At 50.7% G+C, this 20,220-nt stretch overlaps 1 protein-coding gene across 3 annotated transcripts in view; it reads right to left on the bottom strand.

Moving 5' to 3' along the window:
* The window catches only part of LOC144940886 (uncharacterized), a 48,925-nt gene that overhangs the window by 8,348 nt on the left and 20,357 nt on the right, over nt 1-20,220 (bottom strand). For 2 of the 3 annotated variants that reach the window (XM_078867382.1, XM_078867380.1), the window contains exons 3-4: nt 3,633-3,751; nt 2,330-3,429 (exon numbers count right to left, since the gene is read on the bottom strand). In XM_078867382.1, the coding sequence (XP_078723508.1) occupies nt 2,330-3,429; nt 3,633-3,729 (1,197 nt within the window). In that variant the 5' untranslated portion in view covers nt 3,730-3,751. The remainder of the gene's footprint in view (nt 1-2,329; nt 3,430-3,632; nt 3,752-20,220) is intronic. The other variant, XM_078867381.1, reaches the window with a different exon arrangement.

Below are 20,220 nucleotides of genomic sequence, written 5' to 3'. Positions count from 1 at the left end.
GCTATGACTACAGCAGTGCATACTGACTGTGGTGGTACCTGCTATGACTACAGCAGTGCATACCGACTGTGGTGGTACCTGCTATGACTACAGCAGTGCATACCGACTGTGGTGGTATCTGCTATGACTACAGCAGTGCATACCGACTGTGGTGGTACCTGCTATGACTACAGCAGTGCATACCGACTGTGGTGGTACCTGCTATGACTACAGCAGTGCATACTGACTGTGGTGGTACCTGCTATGACTACAGCAGTGCATACTGACTGTGGTGGTACGCACCACCCCTAGCCTGGCGCTGCGACACAATGGCGTTGCCAGCAGCCAGTGCGGTACGATAACTCGTGTTTCTAGATTTGAAGCTTTCGTGACTGCAAGGATTCACACTCTTAGTTCTTTCGGCAAAGTCACGTAGGTAAAAAATGAAATTAAAATTAATAAAAATAAAAACAATAAAATCACGACGTTTCGGAGGCAACACAAGCTTCTGTCTTCAGGTGAAACTGTCACGTGATACAGATGTTTTGATGTGACAGTTTCACCTGAAGACGGAAGCTTGTGTTGCCTCCGAAACGTCGTGATTTTATTGTTTTTATTTTTATTAATTTTAATTTCATTTTCTACCTACGTGACTTTACCGAAAGAGCTAAGAGTATGATAACTCGCGTGCTTTACTGTACAGCGCCCTCTCCACAACGCAACTGCGGCGTAGTTACATTAAGTAATTCTGTATTTCCTTATTTGCATTTTTATTTTATAGGATGTATATTAGAGTTTACATGATTTTCTTTTTAATTAAAAGTATTATATTGCGTGTACATGTAACGTATTGATATAGGCTAGGATAACTGAGGCGATAATGTCTGCGAGTGAAATCCCCTAACCCACTCCTTTACAATTATTTCTCGTGGGAAAATGTATTTTGACATACGCACGCTTTTCAAGGAACTCATCTATTGCGTATGTCAAGGAGCGCCTGTACGTTCGATATCCACGCTTTTCTGCGGCCGTCTGGAACGCTCTTCCTTCCAATATTAGGAAGCCACTGCAGCTGCGCACTTCTAAATCATCTAGATTGACGAACTAATTTCTTTAGAACTGTGCTTGTATTTTTCGATGTAAAGCTTTCGTGACTGCAGGGATTCATCTTCTTGGTTCTTTCGGTAATGTCACGTAGAAGGGAAATAAAAAAAAAACTTAAGAAGTGAGCTTCATTATATTATTTTATTCTGTAGAATTTTTATTATTTTATTATTTCTCTTCTACGTGACTTTACCGAAAGAACCAAGAAGATGAACTGTGCTCGTGTTTACTTTGTTGTCTTTCCCCCGCACCTCCGATTAGCACGGTTGGCTACGTACGAAAGAAGTTCAACATACACATTTGATTAGAGCGCAAGGCTGTCACGACGCTGCTATGGTTCGCAAACACGTAAGGTCTACAGTAATTTCGCAGTAGGGGGCGATGTTGCTTTTACCCAATTCAGTAATTTAGGAGTAATATTTAAAATATTTACACCGGTGCACTTTGCGTACTACTACTCTCTATCGCGTGTCGTTGTGGGATTTTTTTCGTCTGCTGTGAAGGAGACGGCATTTTTTTTTTGCTCCGATAATCCCACAGGTATTAACGAGGGTCGCCCGCTAGGCTCCAATCACACACGCCGACAATGAAGCGACGAGCGCGACAGCTTAGCCGTGTCACTGCCCACCACCCCCCCCCCCCAACTGTACGATGCTTCATGGGCTTGGCTACTCCCTTCGTCTCTCCCCCACAATCTTTTTCTCCTCACGCTAACCCTCAACAGCCTGGCGTGGGACGCCAGACACAATGTCTACTACAACTCGTAGTCATAATAATAATCTACAACACCCACATTACTTTAACACAAATCGGAATAAAAGGCATGGGTTACATTATAACTAATACTATTCCACGCAAGGCCCACGGAGCTATACAATCTCTTTTTCAGAAGCGACCTAGCCGCACATGACAGCTCAGCGAAGTGGATTATCACGTGGACATTTAGAGCAGACAAATACGTTAAAGGCATGTTTCTAAATGTTGGAGGGAAAATCCGGAAGACCCGGAGAAAAATCAACGAGACCATGGGGAGAGACACACACACAAACTCCAAATATAACAGCAGGCATCAGGATCGGGATCGAACCCACACCCTCCCGTATGCCAGGCGAGGTAGTTAACATCTTGCCACCGCGTCACCCCAGAGCTGTCCAATTGTTTCGCAGCTAAGACAGAAATCAACTTTGTAACGCCCCACCCCCTCACCACCCCGAGATGAGGGTCGCTTTGCTCCGCGCCGCTGTACCTTGCGCTTGCGCGGCGACGGCTCCTCGAACAGCAGCTCGCTCTGAGCCGCGTGCCCGTCGTGCCCGTCGTCTGAAAACGCCGCGGCGGCGGCGGCACCGGCGGTCCCGGCTCCGTCGGGCCCATCAGGGGCCGGTCCCCGCGCCACCCCGCGTCTCGCGGGGACGCTCACGGGCTTCGAGGACGGGAGGGCCGGGTGGTGCGCGCTCACGGGAGCGGGCGGCGTCGTACCGCCGCGGTTAGCCTCCTGCGCCAGTTTGCCGACGCAGTTCCCCCCCACGGCGACGCCTTCGTGGCGACCGGGACGAGCTGCCTCGCCGAAAGCGGCGCCGTGCCCGCGCCCGCCGCCTCCGCCGCCCTCCGGCTGCACCATCAGCCGCGCCAGCTGCGACGAGTAGACGTGGGAAAGGGCCGCGCGCTTTAGGCACACGCCGTCCGGTGGTGCCGGCGCCGGCGGGGACTGCGGCGACGGTGGAGAAGCGGACGACGGAGATGATGACAGGCAGTCAAAGTCGAAGGGACCGGGGACTTCGGTGGTGGTGGTGGGAATGGACAAAGAGCCGAGCTTGAAGCCCGGTTTCACTCCACTGCCGCCACCGCAGCCAATGCCGCCGCCAACGCTGCCGGATGGCTTCTTTTTGTGGGCGGGGTTGGCGGCGTCACGGTTTGGGTTGGCGCCACTCTGCAACTCAGCCGCATTGGCGGCGGCAACTGCAACTGCAGCGTTTACCTTGCGCCCCTCCACACCGACGTCGCCGCGGGAAAAGTCCAGGTCCTTCCGGGCCAGTTCGGTGGCGACGCCGTGGCGGACGGGGAAGGGGGCGGCCGCGAACACACCGGCGGCGGCCGCGGTGAACGCAGCGGTGCTCCGCGGAGGAGCGGCGGCGGCGGCAAAGGTGGTTGCGTTGCCGAGGGGGGCGCCACTTAGCGGGATGGAGTCCCCGGGAAGGGGGGGCGAGGGCGTAGAGGGGTTGGACCGGTCGCTGGGGAGATCCCAGCTCCAGACGCCGCTGCTGCTTCCGAAGCTGGCGGCGAGGTCGGCGCCGCAGACGGCGGCCATGCCCGCCGACACGGCCGCATCGTGCCACGACTGGGCGTCTGCTTGAGAAGCGAGAGATGGGGGGGTGAGGGGGAAAGGTGAAGTACGGTGATGACGATATTGATGAGGGCGACGTATGTATGTATGTATGTACGAACGCATCGTACGTAGCCAACTGTAAGTGCTAATCGGAGGAGCAAAAATGGTGATGGCGATGACGGTGATGGTGTTTGCTGGTGACCAACTGGCACCGCGGCCATCATACCGGAAAGGCCAGGAGGCCCAGAGAGGCCGGGCGGGCTCCGCACGAGAGGGCTGGTCGACAGACTGCTGAGCACCATCGCAGCCATCACCTCGTTCATATCCGCTTCACCCGACTTCTTCCTGAAAGATACAACCTACATTTGTGAAGCGCCCAAAATACAACAAACGTCTCGGGAGTGTGGAAATAGAGGAAGGGCGGGGAGGGAATGGGGGGAGCGAGCAAGGAGAAAAAGTAAGCAACTCACCCAGACACTCACTCATGCGCTCACCCAATCATTTACCCACTCACTCACCCAACCACTCAATCGTTCACTCACCTACCCAATCAATCACTCAACTACTCATTCACCCACCTAATCAGTCACTCACCCACCTCACCCACTCAACCACTCACAGAAATGAAGTAATTAAGAGGGTCCGAAGGTACGGCGGTTGAAGGGGAAGGTCTCGAGTAGAGACTTGAAATCAGAGAGCAGGGGGAACCACACGGAGTTGCTTGCGTAGGAGGCGGCATAGCGACTAAAAAAGTGATCACCACCAACAGCAACAACAACAACTCTTATGGCAGTTTCGGAACCAGTGGGAAGTAGAAATTTAGTATCGACGATCCAGCGCATCGTTACAATTCAGAACCACTCTGTGTGCATTCACCTGGTATGGATCACACAAACACACCGACAATGACAAACAACAATATCCAAGTTATGCTTACAAGTGTGCAGAGAAACAGAGAGGTGCACGCTCGGACAATTAACCAAACGAAGCGTGCTTGGCGTGAAAGGCTGCTGGAAGTGATTATGCACTTTAATGGACCCTGAAGAGCTGATGGGCCGAGTCCATCACGGACCAGGATTTGAACGAAATCCTTTTGACGGTGACGTGGGAGCTCTGCTGCTACAAATGGCAGGTGCCTGGATTTTGACATCTACCAAAAAAAAAACCCCGTTAGCCCCTACTCGAGGAATAATGCCGAGCTGCAGATGGCACAGATTAGGTGACTCAACTCGGCGATGAATATTGATTCCTTAAGCTCATGATAGTAATGTACAGCTCTTTGTCAGTACGCTGCTGGATGAAGGCCTCCCCGCAATGTGCGAGTCGTACGCGTTGTTTGACCATACTTCACCGCCGACGGTTAGTGGAGGTTGGTCAAAGGAGGGGGAGGGGCAGGACTGATTCAAATGTCACTCGCCAAAAATATATAATAGGCAATGTTTTGGGCAATGGTCCTCCTTCATGGGCGCCACAGTGGCGAGATGTTAACTACCTTGCCTGGTATGCAGGAGGTCGTGGGTTCGATCCCTACACTGATGCCTGCTGTATATTTAGAATGTGCGTCTCTCTCCCTGTGGTCGATTGGATTTTTCTCCAGGTCCTCCGGTTTTTCCCGGTACATTTTTAATCAACTTCACGTGTATTTAGGGTATTTGGCTGCTATACATTTCAACGTGATAAGCCACTTTGTTGAGCTATCATTCGCGGGCCAGGTCACTCCCTGAAAAAGAGCTACGTAGCTCAGTGGGCCTTACCTGGCGAAATAACAAAAGAATATACTAGCGGGAAGTACCCAGCATTGCCCGGGGGAAAAATATATTTCAAAACTTAAAAAACATTACATATACATACACAGATACTAAGCTATTGTCAAAGCCCGGTGGGCCGTTTGTCCATTTCTCCACCAACAAAATGATAAGAGCCTTGCAGAAGTCCAAAGATTTATAGAAAGTGGGAGGTAAATAGTTGATGTAAAAGGTTTCCGAAAATTGTCGACCCCCGCCCCCTCAAAAAATATTTTTAACCCCGCCTAGATATATATACCTACACACCCTACATACAACAGAGTAGATAGTATCTACTGACTCTGTAGTTGTATCTACTGACTGTACAGCAGTATCTACTGAGCCAGTAGTAGCTACTGACTGTATAAGAGTATTTACTGACTGTAGCAACTACTGACTATAGTAGTATCTACTGGCCCTACAGTATTATCTACCAACTCTATAGTAGTAACTACTAACTCTATAGTCGTATCTACTGACTCTATAGTAGTATCTACTGACTCTATAGCAGTAGCTACTGACCGTATAGTAGTATCTACTGACTGTAGCAGTATTTACTGACTGTAGTGGTATATACTGACTGTTTTAGTATCGGCTAACTCTATAGTAGTATCTACCAACACGATAGCAGTATCTACTATCACTACAGCAGTGCATACTGACTGTGGTGGTATCTATCACTACAGCAGTGCATACTGACTGTGGTGGTACCTATCACTACAGCAGTGCATACTGACTGTGGTGGTTCCTGCTATCACTACAGCAGTGCATACTGACTGTGGTGGTACCTGCTGTCACTCCAGCAGTGCATACTGACTGTGGTGGTACCTGCTATGACTACAGCAGTGCATACTGACTGTGGTGGTACCTGCTGTCACTTCAGCAGTGCATACCGACTGTGGTGGTACCTGCTATCACTCCAGCAGTGCATACCGACTGTGGTGGTACCTTCTATGATTACAGCAGTGCACACTGACTGTGGTGGTACCTGCTATTACTACAGTAGTACATGCTGACTCTATAGCAGTATATATCGACTCTATAGCACAAACTACTAACTTGACAGTGCCGTCGTGAGGCCTAGTCTCGTGCAGAGCCCCCGGCCTCGCCTACATAGCCCAGCCAGCCGAGGTGGCACCTTGGCAGGCTGGGGCTGGGCCGCTACCCTCGCCCTCCCCCACAATCCCCCTGCCCACTCTACAAAAATACTATCTAAGCCAGGGGTGGGCAAACTTTTTGACTCGCGGGCCACAATAGGTTCTAAAATTTGACAGAGGGGCCGGGCCAGGAACAGATGGATGGAGTGTTTGTGTGAACTAATATAAATGACATGTAAAAATCATTACATGAAAGGATTTGGCCTTTAACAGGTAGCAAAGCATTTATTTGCAAGGCAATTTAACAAATTGCACGAACATGAATACAAAAACATGTCGTAACGTGACTGATCAAACATCATGAAAACATCTGAGGCCTGCGCCCAAACCAATTACCTCACTTGAACTTCTTTATTATCTACATTAACAGGTTAGAGCAGCCACGCAGGCTGTGTGTCAGAGATTTGGCTCCAACCTCGCTGCAGCAACACATCATCACTTTCAGTTCAGTGGGAACAGTGTTGTTGATCTCCCATTTTTGCCAGTGGATCCAAGTCTGGAGTTATTTTGGTTGTGGCAATTCTCAGGAAATATCTGAGGTGCTAATCCGTTAACTTTGATCTGTGACGGGCTTTGTTGGCGTTCATGATGCTGAATGTCTGCTCACACACATAAGTCGAGCCAAACAAAGTCAGTATCTTCTGTGCAGTCCTCCGGAGGTTTGGAAACGTGGCTCTGTTAAGTGAAGCATAAAAGTCATTCAGTTTAACAGAGTTGAACTTCTCCTTTAGGACGGAGTCAGACTGAAGATCTATCAGTTCAAACTGCAGCTCCTGTGGTGCTGTTTCAGGGTGTTGTGACAGGGGACAGGACACTAGCTGAAGTGACTGTTCAATGTCTTCGAAATCAGAGAACCTACGGCAAAATTCTCCGTGCAGGTCCTCAAGTGATTTGCTGTATTTTTTTGCGTTTCGCGGTGCCTCTTCCTGCATGGCAAGTGTGAGGAAATGAGCGAAAGTTTTGTTCGCAATTTGTCCGGAGAACAAAGTGAGCTTGGATTTGAAGGCTTTCACGTGTTTGTACATGTCGTGAACAAACTGATCTTTCCCCTGCAGTTTCACATTCAGCTCATTCATGTGTGAAAACATGTCCACAGCAAACGCAAAGTCACTAAGCCAGTTCTTGTCGCTTAGCTCAGGGAATTCGTCAGATTTCCCCATCAACTCCAAAAATGTGATGATGTCCTCTTTCAGCTCCCACACTCGTTATAACACTTTCCCCAAACTTAACCAGCGGACACGAGAGTGGTACAGCAAGTCCTGATGATCCGCATGCATCAGTTTCCTCCAGGAACGTAATAAACTGACGGTGCTGAAGTCCCCTTGCTCGTATAAAGTTCACAAGTTTTGCGACTGGATTCACGACATGATTAAGCTGCAATACAGACTTACACAGGAATTCCTGATGGATGATGCAGTGAAGGAAAATAAGATCCTGGACAGGGTTTTCCTCTTTCACTTTATCCTGGATTCTTTTCAGCAGCCCAACATTTTTTCCAGTTAAATTTGGTGATCCATCCGTTGTGACATTGACAAGTTTACTCCAAGGTAGCTTCATTCTTTCGATGACAGCAGATACCTGGTTATACAAGTCCTCTCCCCGCGTTCCTTTCAGGGACTCCATGGTCAAAAACTCCTCTGTTATCGCAAAACTGTCGTCAATGCCTCGGATAAAAATGAGGAGCTGAGCAGTGTCTTTTACGTCCATACTTTCATCCAGTGCTAGTGAATATAATTCAAAGGAATCAGACTTTTTGTTTAATTGATTGGCTATATTTTCATCAATCAGTTCCACACGGCAAGTCACAGTCCTGTGTGATATACTGGCTTTTTCAAATTTGCTTTTGATCTCCGGACACAAGATGTCTGCTGTCTGTACCATGCATTCTTTTACAAACTCGCCTTCGGAGAAAGGCTTGCTAGCCTTTGCTATTTCGAACGCACCAAAAAACTTGCCTTGGTAGTTGACTCTTGAATCGCAGTTTGTCGGTAAAAAAAATGTTGCTGAGTCTGTAAATTAGCCGCCAACCTCTGAGCTGTAGCCGCCCATTCTTGCGTTGACTGCTTGCTAGCGTAGTTAGCATGCTTCGTAGCAAAGTGACGGCTGATGTTGTACTCCTTGAAAACTGCGACAGTTTCTCGGCATATCAGGTATACAGCCTTCGATTGGACTTCAGTGAAAAAGTATTTTGTTGTCCACTCCGTGTTAAACACTTGGCACTCATTGTCCACTTTGCGTTTCCTTGATCCGCTCATTTTACAGAAGGCCTCACAGGGCAAAGCGAAAAAGTGAAGGGAGCACCGTATCTAACTCAGCAATGTAAACAAACCCTGAAAATGGCGCTGACGGCCCACAATGCATTGCGAGATCATGTGCCCTTTCGAGCCCTATACACCACACTCCCGGCCAAAGTGCGCCATCTAATGGGGAAATGGGGGCATTACAGGAGGAAGGTCAAATTTAATTTAATAATAATATTTGGACAATTTCGGCGGGCCGGATTAAAAAGCCCAACGGGCCGTATACGGCCCGGGGGCTGTTCTTTGCCCATGTCTGATCTAAGCGCTATAATATTAGTATCTACCTACCCTATAGTAGTGTAGTGGTGTCAACTCACACGGAGACAAGATTCTCTGTAAGGGCTATTGCCAGTTTATTAACTCACGTACAGAATCACCGGATCACACCAGAGGTAGACACTTCCTCACTTGGTCCTTCCCATGGACTGTCCCGGTACCCGCTTAACTCCTCGGCCTATCCTCACCTAAGCTCCCCACTAATCCCACTCTTTCCTCGGCCTAGGGTCTCGGTGCCGAGCGGCGTGTCTTCCGTTCAGCGTGTCTTCCGTTCCCTCGAGACCTCCGTTCCGTCGGCTCCCCACAACGACCCCGCCCCTCTGCCCGGGGTCCCCCTTAAGTACCCTTCCCCTCTGGGTAACATGACGTCACCCTATGACGTCATCCAGCTCTTTCCTGCCGATGTCCTCACTTCCTCCCATTACTCCTCTACATCAGTAAGTGCACACATTGGAGTTGGGGGGGGGGAAGAGGACATGACACTTTGAAGAATTTACCTCAGCGTTGTGTGTATTTTTTTTGCATTTTTAACGTGAAAGAGACTTTTCCACCCCCTCCCAACGAAGGCGTGTGCGTTGCTAGGAGCAACCCCCGGTCAGCTGTGTCGCGCATGCGAAAATGCATGCTTCGGCGAGTGCTCAGCGGCGTAAGGAAATAAAGAATAGTACTAAATGGTTCATTAAACTACTTTAAAGTTGACGGATGCAAAATCAGAATAGCGCTGGCTCACCACGGGGCTTATCGCGTGGTACCTGGCTACTTTTTTTTAAACGTAAACCCCACGGTTTGCGAGCAAAATCCTTCACAAGTTTCGTCCACAGACACGCAGACAGACAAAAAATTACATTTATAGGTAAGATAAAAATGACATTGTCCGAAAGGTTCACCTATTATATATTTTTTTGTATTTTAAAGGCCACACGGTGTTATTAGCACAGAACGTATCGAGTTGCTGTTGTTCGTGTTTGTGCACCACTGGCAACGTAGTAGCGGCAGCAAAAGAACTTCTCCGTTGAAAAAACAAATGGGGACACGGTCGTGTACATGAGAATCACTTCTTTTCGATTTGTAGTGGTGGCGCCGGCCTGGAATTCGGTCACTCGCGACTGATTTCATCAAGAGCCAGGCGCATTGTCACATGGCAGGACTGAGAAGAGACGTCGGCGGGCAGCGGGGATAGCTTGGGTGATTAAGTTACAGAAACGTCAACATAGATCTAGGGGTTTATTGCACCATTGCATAAACAAAGATGTATGATGTAAAATGCAACTGAAAGTGAAAGTATCATGAAAAATCAACAGCTGAGCATCAAATTGTGATTTAGACGGAGCAGAGTAACCAAAGGACATTTTTGGAAATGATGGGCATTCAGGTGTGTGGGGGCATTCACAGTGTCCCAGCATTTACAGATAATTAATTGGCCACAATGCCAACATCGTGAAGGTGGCCCTCCGCAAATGCTGGAGACTACGGGGCGTCGGAAGCTGGGACACGAGCGGGGAAGAGGGGAGGTGACCACCGGAGGACTGTGAGGTTGTCCCTGGATCGTTTTATTTAATCTGTTCCAGAACTAGGGAACACTTCATAGGTCGTACCCTGGATGGTTGCTCCGCAGCTGTCTCCCGTCAGCGTTCGTGTTTGAGGAGATCCGTGAAACCGGTATTGGTCGGGTTGTTGTATTATTGTATTGTTTGTTGTTGCTGTTATGAGGGTTATTTGGGTTGCTATAATGGCTGGTGAAATTTTCACTCCTCCGGAGAAGTAGCAAACTTGTTGAATTCAAAGTTAAACGCCATTATTTTGCAGTATACTGGCAGTGATCCTTGTTATACTCCGCACACGGTCATGGGGGGGCGTCGCGTGAAACAGGGGCCCCACCACAAAGTAAACCACAGCAGTGCGAGTATTGACAGCTAGGGTTTCAGTGATAGACCGACACCTCCAAAGCTCATGTTGCAAAAGGACGCACCGTCACTGATGTATTTATTATTACTGTTTACCTATTCTGAAAGACTCACGGAACTTGGAAGGAGGGTCCTGCCACGTATTTGCAATTTGTGGGAGGGATGCTGCTGCTGTGTGATACCAATTGGAGGTGCACTTGCTCCAATAGTCTGTAAAGGCTAGACAGAGGGATCTTTGTCTTTATTTAAATCCAAATTGGGTTAATTTCCAGAGAATTCTTCAGCATCAGGATGTTTTTGGCCAATTACCGGTACATGTTTTGTATCTTTACAGGTACAGTGGAGAAACCGGAGGACCCGGAGGAATCCCATGCAGAAGAAGAACAGACCAAGCTCCACGTGGAAATGCGCGTCCAGTCGGGAATTGAACCCCCAGCCACTTACTATGAGACATCTCCTTTACCAGTGGCAAAATATAGTAATAGGTTTTTACCCTTTCAACTGGTACAAAAACTGACACCTTTATACAAGGCACTACCGTTACCACTACTGCATTCATGGAAAGTTCTCGGCTGCCCGGGTTGGTGGTGGGGAGCGTATTGGCGGCGGGGCGGCAGTGGGGGGGGGTGTTTTAGGAGGTGGAGATTTTTGACAACACAGCTCGCCCACTCGGCACATGTGAAACTGGACTCAGCGAAGGACAACGCCTCCTTGCCGTGCCCCCCCCCCCACGTTTCGGCTGGGGGGGGGGCACACATGGGGACAGGCATAGCCAAGGACGGCACCCCCCCCCTTCTTTGGTCACGCCCCCCCCCCCTCCAAACCAAGATTGGCAGATGGACAACAAACACATTCTAGCATCAACGTTGGCTGCATCTTGTCTGAATCGAGGTCGATTCTTTATGTTCGTGTTGGTCTTTGGTTCCACCTCCCCCCCACCACCACCAATACGCACGCAAACAAATGATACATCCCTGTGAAAGGGGTGGGGAGAAATGTAATCGGGCTTGGGCGCTGTTTTTTTCTTTATGAGAGGTAAGAAAAAAAAACGATGTTTGTTTGTTTTGCGGTATGTATCGGTGTAAACTTCCCGCACGAGGCGTAAACATTGTAAATGATGGTTAACGGCACAATGGGCAATTATATCTATGGGTTGGATGTAACTCTGTGGATAGAAAAGTCATTGAGGACGAGTGAAAGGGCAACACGTGGGTTCGAGGGGTGTCACCAAGGAGAGGAAAGACAGGGTTAGTAGGCGGCACTGAGAACCGAGGGCAATCGTGGGATAAGGGGGGTTATTGCGAAGGTAAAGGCAGTTCTGGTACGGGGCATGAAGAAGCGGAGAACAACACTTGAGTTAAGGGGGGGGAGGGGGCAATTAAAGGGGGGAAGGGCAGGGATAAGGGGGGCAACGAGGAGGGGAAGCGTTCAGGTTAGTTGCATTCAGGAGCGAAGGGCTAGAGAGGCACTGAGGACAGAAGGGCAACACGTGGTTTAGGGGGGGGCACTGAGGAGAGGGGGGGGGCACTGAAGAGAGAGGGGGGGCACAGCAGCGGTGGTGGTGGTGGTGGCGGCTGCGCGCGGGGCAGGGCACACCCAAGGCGTCCCTCAAAAGCGCCGAGAACCGGTCGGAACCGGTCCAGCTGCCCACAAAAACAGCCACTTTGCCGCCGTCTTAACCCTTACTTCACCGAACCGAGACGGGTAAATCCAATGGGATCCGCGGCGGCATCGCACACAAAGACGACAAAGATCCTCCCCCACCACCCGCTCCCTACCGCTCCCCTGTGTAGTAGCCACACAGAACGTTGGGTGGCAAGTTCCTGTTAGCGAGCACCTGTGAAGAAGGCCGGCACACGGTGCACCACCTAAGGAGGCACGCGCGTGTGTGTGTGTGTGGCCAGCACCGTGACCCGGCCGCCTTTGTCTCCCCAGTGCCAATATTTTACACACGCCACACGAGGTAGCCGTTTAAGGCCGAGTCGACCTAGGGGCAAGGCTTCTCGGGACCGGTTCAGATATATTTCGTCACCGTTGTTGGCTGCGAGCGGGAATCGAATCCGGGCCGTCAGGTTTGAAGAGCGGCCCGCCGACAACTGCGTCACCGCTCCCCCACGCGCACAAAACACGGGGGCGCACATACTACGCACTTGGAATTCACTGCCAGGAGTGCTGTCGAGTGCTACCGAATGAATTGATCGGTCGAATGGGAAGGATGCCCGTTATTCGCATGTCCCCCTCTCACTCGTTGTTGTTCTAACATAGGATGAATTCCGGAATTGAGCAACCGCAATAGTCGGGAGTTAATTTTAGTTTTGTAGAACGTTAAATGCACGCACGGTGCCTTTGTCACTCCACTGGCAAAAGGCTGAAGGGTTCTCCCGCGCTGTTGTTCTGACCATACTTCACCACGCTGGCGAGTGCGGGTTTGTGAAGCGGTGTGTGCTGGGTGAGGGTGGCGGGGTGAGGAGAAAGCCCAGGACCGATTCGGATATCGCTCGCCGCTGATGTTAGCTGTGGCTTGCTAACTGCACAGTGCGCTAACCACTGCGCCACCACTCCTAACCACCCGCCCGCCCTTTGTCCATTCAACTTCGGCTAAACATTTGATTTATTTCCATTAATCCACCGTGGCCTAGGTTAACCTTGCACAATATAGGGGGGGGCGAGCCCAGTTAGCGAGCACCTATTACGGCAGGCAAGGCACGCAAACGACGTGGTACTTGGGAGCTCCCGCGCTTCGCCACCTTTGTCTCCCCATTGATTCCGTCGTTGACTCATCGCACGAGGTACTTATTTCACACCGAGTCAACCTACGGGGGCGGGGAAGGTGGAGACCTTGGCAGTGCTCAGATTATGTGTTCAGCCTTTGAATCAAAGATATGTTGTCGGGATGTTAAGAAATGTGTGGTGGGCAAAGCATTACATCACCGCTTCTCACCCTCTGACACCCTTTCTCCTAAGACAAAGATCCCCCGCACAGCCTTAACAAACTGTTGGGTCAAGTGCTGTTAGCGAGCACCTCTGAATGCCGGCACGGCACGCGAGGGGGTAGGTGGCCAGCACTATGTCCGGTCGCCTTTGTCTCCCTCGTGGCAATATTTACACACCACAATAAGTACTAATTTTAGGCTAAATCGACCTAAGGGAGGCCCCAGGACCGGTTAGGATAATCGTCACTGGTGTTGGCCGTGAGCCTGGATCGAACCCGGGTGACCAGGTCCGTAGCGCAGCGCGGTAACCGCTACACCACCACTCCCCGCATCACGTACACACACACACAAAGACGTGCATGCACTCTCCTACTTTCACTCTTTCAACACATTCATTCACATTCACAAACACTCTTACACACGCGTATTCCCATCACACACACACGAGTGCATATCCAGCGCCAACATTTTACTCTCCGCACCTTTCACATGCGTACAAACAAAAATACACAAGACATACCCCACTTACGCAAAGATCCCCCCGTGCAGACTTTTAACAGACTGTGTGTGGGGGGGGGGCAAAGAGGCTGTCAATGAACACATTTGAAGGCCGACCAGCGCCACACCCAGCCGTCTTTGTCTCCAAAGTGCCGATGTTTACACCACAGCACCGGGTACTCATTTGAGACCAAGTCAATATACAAGGTTCTCAGGACTGGTTCAGACATCGCACTTGATGTTGGCCGTGGTTGAGAACTGTAGCCGTTTGAAGAGATTTGTAGCGCAGCGAGCTTACTACTGCGTCACAGTCCTCGTACACACATAGACAAAGAGAGACACACACACACGCATATTGCCCGCGCTTGCCACCGCTGTTATTGGTGGCCGACAATTGAATTGGGTTTGTGGGGCAGTGTGGCAGTATGCTAAGTACTGCGCCATCACTCCCACCCAACACACACTCACACTCACAACCACAATCTCCCCCCCCCCAGCTCACACACACACAGTTATACCCCCCCCACCCCCTCAAACACCCGCCCAAGCACCAACGCACACACTCAATCCGCCTCCCCCCCCAGTCAGCCAGCAATACACACACACTCCATCACATAAAATGCTATCTTGTAGGAATGCCCTGGAACGCACGGAATGGACTCGACCGGTAAAGGGCAAAAAATAATTACGTCATCCATAAACAACCCCTTGCCAACTCACCCCCCCACCCCCTCAAGTGTGAGTCCAATGGTACAGTCCATTATTTTCAGCTGGCAACTGCCCAGCCAATGAGCGGCCAAGGAGAGGGGAATAGCAGGTGGGATTGGAGGGGGGGTGTAAGGGGTGGGGGGGTACTAAAGCGGGGGGGGGGTTACTGGGAGTGGGGGGCTGAATGGGGGGGGGGATCAGGGTTACATGAGGACAGGGAGACGTGTTTTTAATTTGTAAGCCGCTGCTGCTGTGGCTCGAGTATTTCTCGATGCATGCACACGCGCAACGTGTACACACACGCACACACGCGCAACGTGTACACACACGCACACACGCGCAACGTGTACACGCACGCACACACGCGCAACGTGTACACACACACACGCGCAACGTGTACACGCACGCACACACGCGCAACGTGTACACGCACGCACACACGCGCAACGTGTACACGCACGCACACACGCGCAACGTGTACACGCACGCACACACGCGCAACGTGTACACGCACGCACACACGCGCAACGTGTACACGCACGCACACACGCGCAACGTGTACACGCACGCACACACGCGCAACGTGTACACGCACGCACACACGCGCAACGTGTACACGCACGCACACACGCGCAACGTGTACACACACACACGCAACGTGTACACACACGCACACGCACGCAACGTGTACACACACGCGCAACGTGTACACACACGCACACACGCGCAACGTGTACACACACACACGCGCAACGTGTACACACACGCACACGCACGCAACGTGTACACACACGCACACACGCGCAACGTGTACACACACGCACACACGCGCAACGTGTACACACACACACACGCAACGTGTACACACACGCACACACGCGCAACGTGTACACGCACGCACACACGCGCAACGTGTACACACACGCACACACGCGCAACGTGTACACACACGCACACACGCGCAACGTGTACACACACACACACACGCGCAACGTGTACACACACGCACACACGCGCAACGTGTACACACACGCACACACGCGCAACGTGTACACACACGCACACACGCGCAACGTGTACACACACGCACGCAACGTGTACACACACGCACGCAACGTGTACACACACACACACACGCGCAACGTGTACACACACACACACACGCCCGAGGCGGCGTGTACACACGCGCGTGGACACGCGCGCGAAACGAATGCGTGCACAACGCACTTGGTTGTCTGTATGTACGTACACGCACGAGCCGGGGGTACACGCGGTCTGCGCTGGCGTGTGCGTGTGTACACCACGAGTGTGTACACCACGACTGTGGACAACAGCGCGCGCGTGTGTGTGTGTGTGTACACCGTGTACACCGTGTACACGAACGGTGGTGTAGCGGTTCGCGCGCTGCGTCACGAACCCGGCGACCCGCGCTTGCAGTCTTGGTGTTGACCCGTCACCGGTCTTGGGCGACTCAGCCTTAAACGAGCAGCTGGTACGGTGTGTAAAACATCACAAGTGGGGAGACAAAGGCGGCCAGGCGTGGTGTTGGCAACCCACCCCCCCCGTTGTGTGCCATGCCCTCGCTAACAACACTTGCCCCCAACAGTCTGTTCAAGGCTGGATCTTTGTCTTTGCACAAAAGCGTCCACTGCGCTTGCTTGCGCGACGGGCGTGTACACGTGCATACACGACTGGCAGCAGACGCGCCCTGAACACTCGTGAGAGACACGCACATCCTAGACTCCTAGAGCAAGCGAGCATCGTCGATCAATGTCTATCCACTGCTGGATGAAGGCCGCCTCCCGCCACCCCGCAGGTGATAGCGCAAAACCAAACACACGCGCCAACGTGTACTCGATGCGCGCGTGTACTCGATGCGCGCGTGTCCACAGCAGGCACGTGCAGAACATCGAGTATTACCACCGCTGCGTGCGCATTTCCCAACGCAATACAGTACGTACGTACACACACACGTGATATGACACTATAATTCCACAAGACACGCGCGCATTAAATAATGCAAGCGATCAAAGAACACAAACACGCTACTTCTGGGCGCTGCGGTGGCTAGGAGATGTTAACTCCCTCGCCTGGTGTACAGGACGGCGTGGGTTCGATCCCGACCCTGACGCCTGCTGCTGTATATTTGGAGTTTGCGTGTCTCTCTCATCGTCATCACGGTGGCTAGGAGATGTTAACTACCTCGCCTGGTCTACAGGAGATCGTCGGTTTGACCCCGACCCTGACAATGCCTGCTGCTGTATATTTGTAGTCTGCGTGTCTCTCTCTCTCTCATCATCACGGTGGCTAGGAAATGTGAACTGCCTCGCCTGGTATACAGGACGGCGTGGGTTCGATCCCGACCCGGACGCCTGCTGCTGTATATTTGAAGTTTGCATGTTCTCCCCGTGGTCGTGTCTAATATTTATCCTCTTCCTGTTTTTCCCCTCCACATTTTACAATCAACATCACGCGGTTAGAGTATTTGGCTGCGATAAATGTCCGCATGATGTTAAGCCCATCTGGTTGAGCGAACATTTATGATAGCCAGGTCAGGTCGCTTCTGAAAAAAAGAGTTGGGGGCCTTACCAGAGGTCGCAAACGGGTTTTGATTCCTTACCCGTACCCGGCCGCACCAGGGTCGCAAACGGTTACCCGTACCCTACCCGATACCCGGCTACCCGTACCCGGCCGGGTATCGGGTAGGGTATGGGTACCCGATTGCGACCTCTGGGATGAAGCCATGTTGCAGGCGCGGGTGGGTTGATTCTAGGAACTTGAATTGTGAGAAGAGACAAGACGTTGGGAAATGCGTGACAAACGGTGACTCACCAGTGACTCACGGCCTACCCGTACCCGGCCACACCAGGGTCACAAACGGGTACCCGGGTACGGGTAGCCGGGTATCGGGTAGGGTACGGGTATTGGGTACCCGATTGCAACCTCTGGGATGAAGCCATGTTGCAGGTCGGGTGGATTGATTCTAGGAACTTTAATTGTGAGAAGAGACAAGACGTTGGGAAATGAGTGACAAACGGTGACTCACCAGTGACTCACGGCCTACCCGTACCCGTACCCGGCCGCACCAGGGTCGCAAACGGGTACCCGTACCCGGCCGGGTACGGGTAGCCGGGTATCGGGTAGGGTACGGGTACCCGGTTGCGACCTCTGGGCCTTACCCGGTAATAATTTTTTTATTGAAAGATTTAGTTTTACGTTTGTTTACAGAGGTCTGTGGGTTTCCGAATCCCGCAAGCCAGCCCTGATCAATACTGCGGCGCCTGTAACAACGTCCGGTTACGCGCCGTGTGCTTCACAAAGGACATAGTAATAGGTTTTTACCCTTTCGACTGGTACAAAAACTGACACCTTTATACAAGGCATCATGTTTGCAATAACCACAACACAAGCAGTCAACATGCAAACAAAAAGAAACAACTCTGATAATGATATGCACTGTCCTTGAAGTTGATTGGTCCACACCCGAGACAGCTTTTCTTAGAGCCTAGTCTCCATTGGTGAGACTTCACAAAGAACGATTTAAATGCTTTCGTGACTGCAGGGATTCATCTTCTTGGTTCTTTCGGTAAAGTCACGTAGAAGGGAAATAAAAAAACATAATAAAATAATTCTCACGACGTTTCGGCCACAACGCAAGCAGCCGTCCTCAGGTGAAGAACAGGTCTGTCGGAAAGACATTCAGACGCTGTCTTTCCGACAGACCTGTTCTTCACCTGAGGACGTCTGCTTACGTTGTGGCCGAAACGTCGTGAGAATTATTTTATTATGTTTTATTTTTTCTTATTATTTTATTTCCCTTCTACGTGACTTTACCGAAAGAACCAAGAAGATTCACAAAGGACGTTAAAGATCCCCGGGCGTGACGTCACTGGAAGCGGGCGTGACGTCACTGGAAGCGGGCGTGACGTCACTGGAAGCGGGCGTGACGTCACTGGAAGCGGGCGTGACGTCACTGGAAGCGGGCGTGCCTCCGTTACCCGCACCGGGCGCCCAAGCGATTACATTTTAAGAGAAATTCGGTAAAACGACACCGTAAATAGACTCGAAACGGGACTGCACGCGGACAACATCGGCCCCTACCGGCAGTCCGATATCGGTCCGCGCCTCTGGGTCCTCCGTTTTTTTTTCCCCTCCACATTGAGAAATATGCGCTTAAGAATAATTCGATTATTTTTGCTGCTATACTTGTCCAAATGTTCTTGGTTCTTTCGGTAAAGTCACGTAGAAGGGAAATTATAAAATAATAAAAATAAAACAATAAAATAATTCTCAGACGCTGTCTCCCCGACAGACCTGGTCTTCACCTGAGGACGGCTGCTTGCGTTGTGGCCGAAACGTCGTGAGAATAATTTTATTATGTTTTATTTTTATTATTTTATTATTTCCCTTCTACGTGACTTTACCGAAAGAACCAAGAAGATGAATCCCTGCAGTCACGAAAGCTTTAAATCGAAACTTGTCCAAATGCTTTGCCACTTTGTTGAGCTTCATCATTTGTGGGCAGATCTCTTTTGAAAAATAAGTGAATACCTCGGTGGGCTTGGTAGGATGGGGATGGTTTCATTTTATTTGCATGTGTTTGGGTGATTTGTTTACATTGGACTTTGCACTCCCATCGTGTTTTTATATCGTTTGTTGTTGTAACTTGTTTACCCGCCCCGACATCTGTGAAAAAGATCTTCATGCCTCATCGGATTCCTCCAGAGCAATTCTTTCCTGCTAGCCCTGCGCGATGAGAATGGCGAGAATATCAAAATGTAAAACATTATCATTAATTATTAAAGCGTGCATGTACAATAACTCACTAGCGCATGCACATAACTGATAAGCACATGCCAGTATGCAGACTGCGAGAGATGACGGCTCGCTGCGTGTACAATATTACGTGCATGCGCATCGTCTACACAATTGTTATTACCGTGGTAATGTGCTATTCTCTGTTCATACCAGGAGGTAACCCACACGTGTGGACACTTTTCGTTTCATTTTTCGATGAAAAGCTTTCGTGACTGCAGGGATTCGTATTCTTGGTTCTTTCGGTAAAGTCACGTAGAAGGGAAATAATACAAATAAAACATAATAAAATTCTCACGACGTTTCGGCCACAACGCAAGCAGCCGTCCTCGGGTGAAGAAACAGAGCCGTCGGAAAGACAGCGTCCTAATGGACGCTGCTAAGCTTGGCAGCGTATTTTCAGCTGGGTGGGAAGAGGAGAGCGCCTTGACAAAGGAGT

This window comes from Lampetra fluviatilis, chromosome 23 (genome assembly GCF_964198595.1).
Source record: "Lampetra fluviatilis chromosome 23, kcLamFluv1.1, whole genome shotgun sequence".
NCBI lineage: Eukaryota > Metazoa > Chordata > Hyperoartia > Petromyzontiformes > Petromyzontidae > Lampetra > Lampetra fluviatilis.
This window is presented reverse-complemented; position numbering and strand designations above follow the sequence as displayed.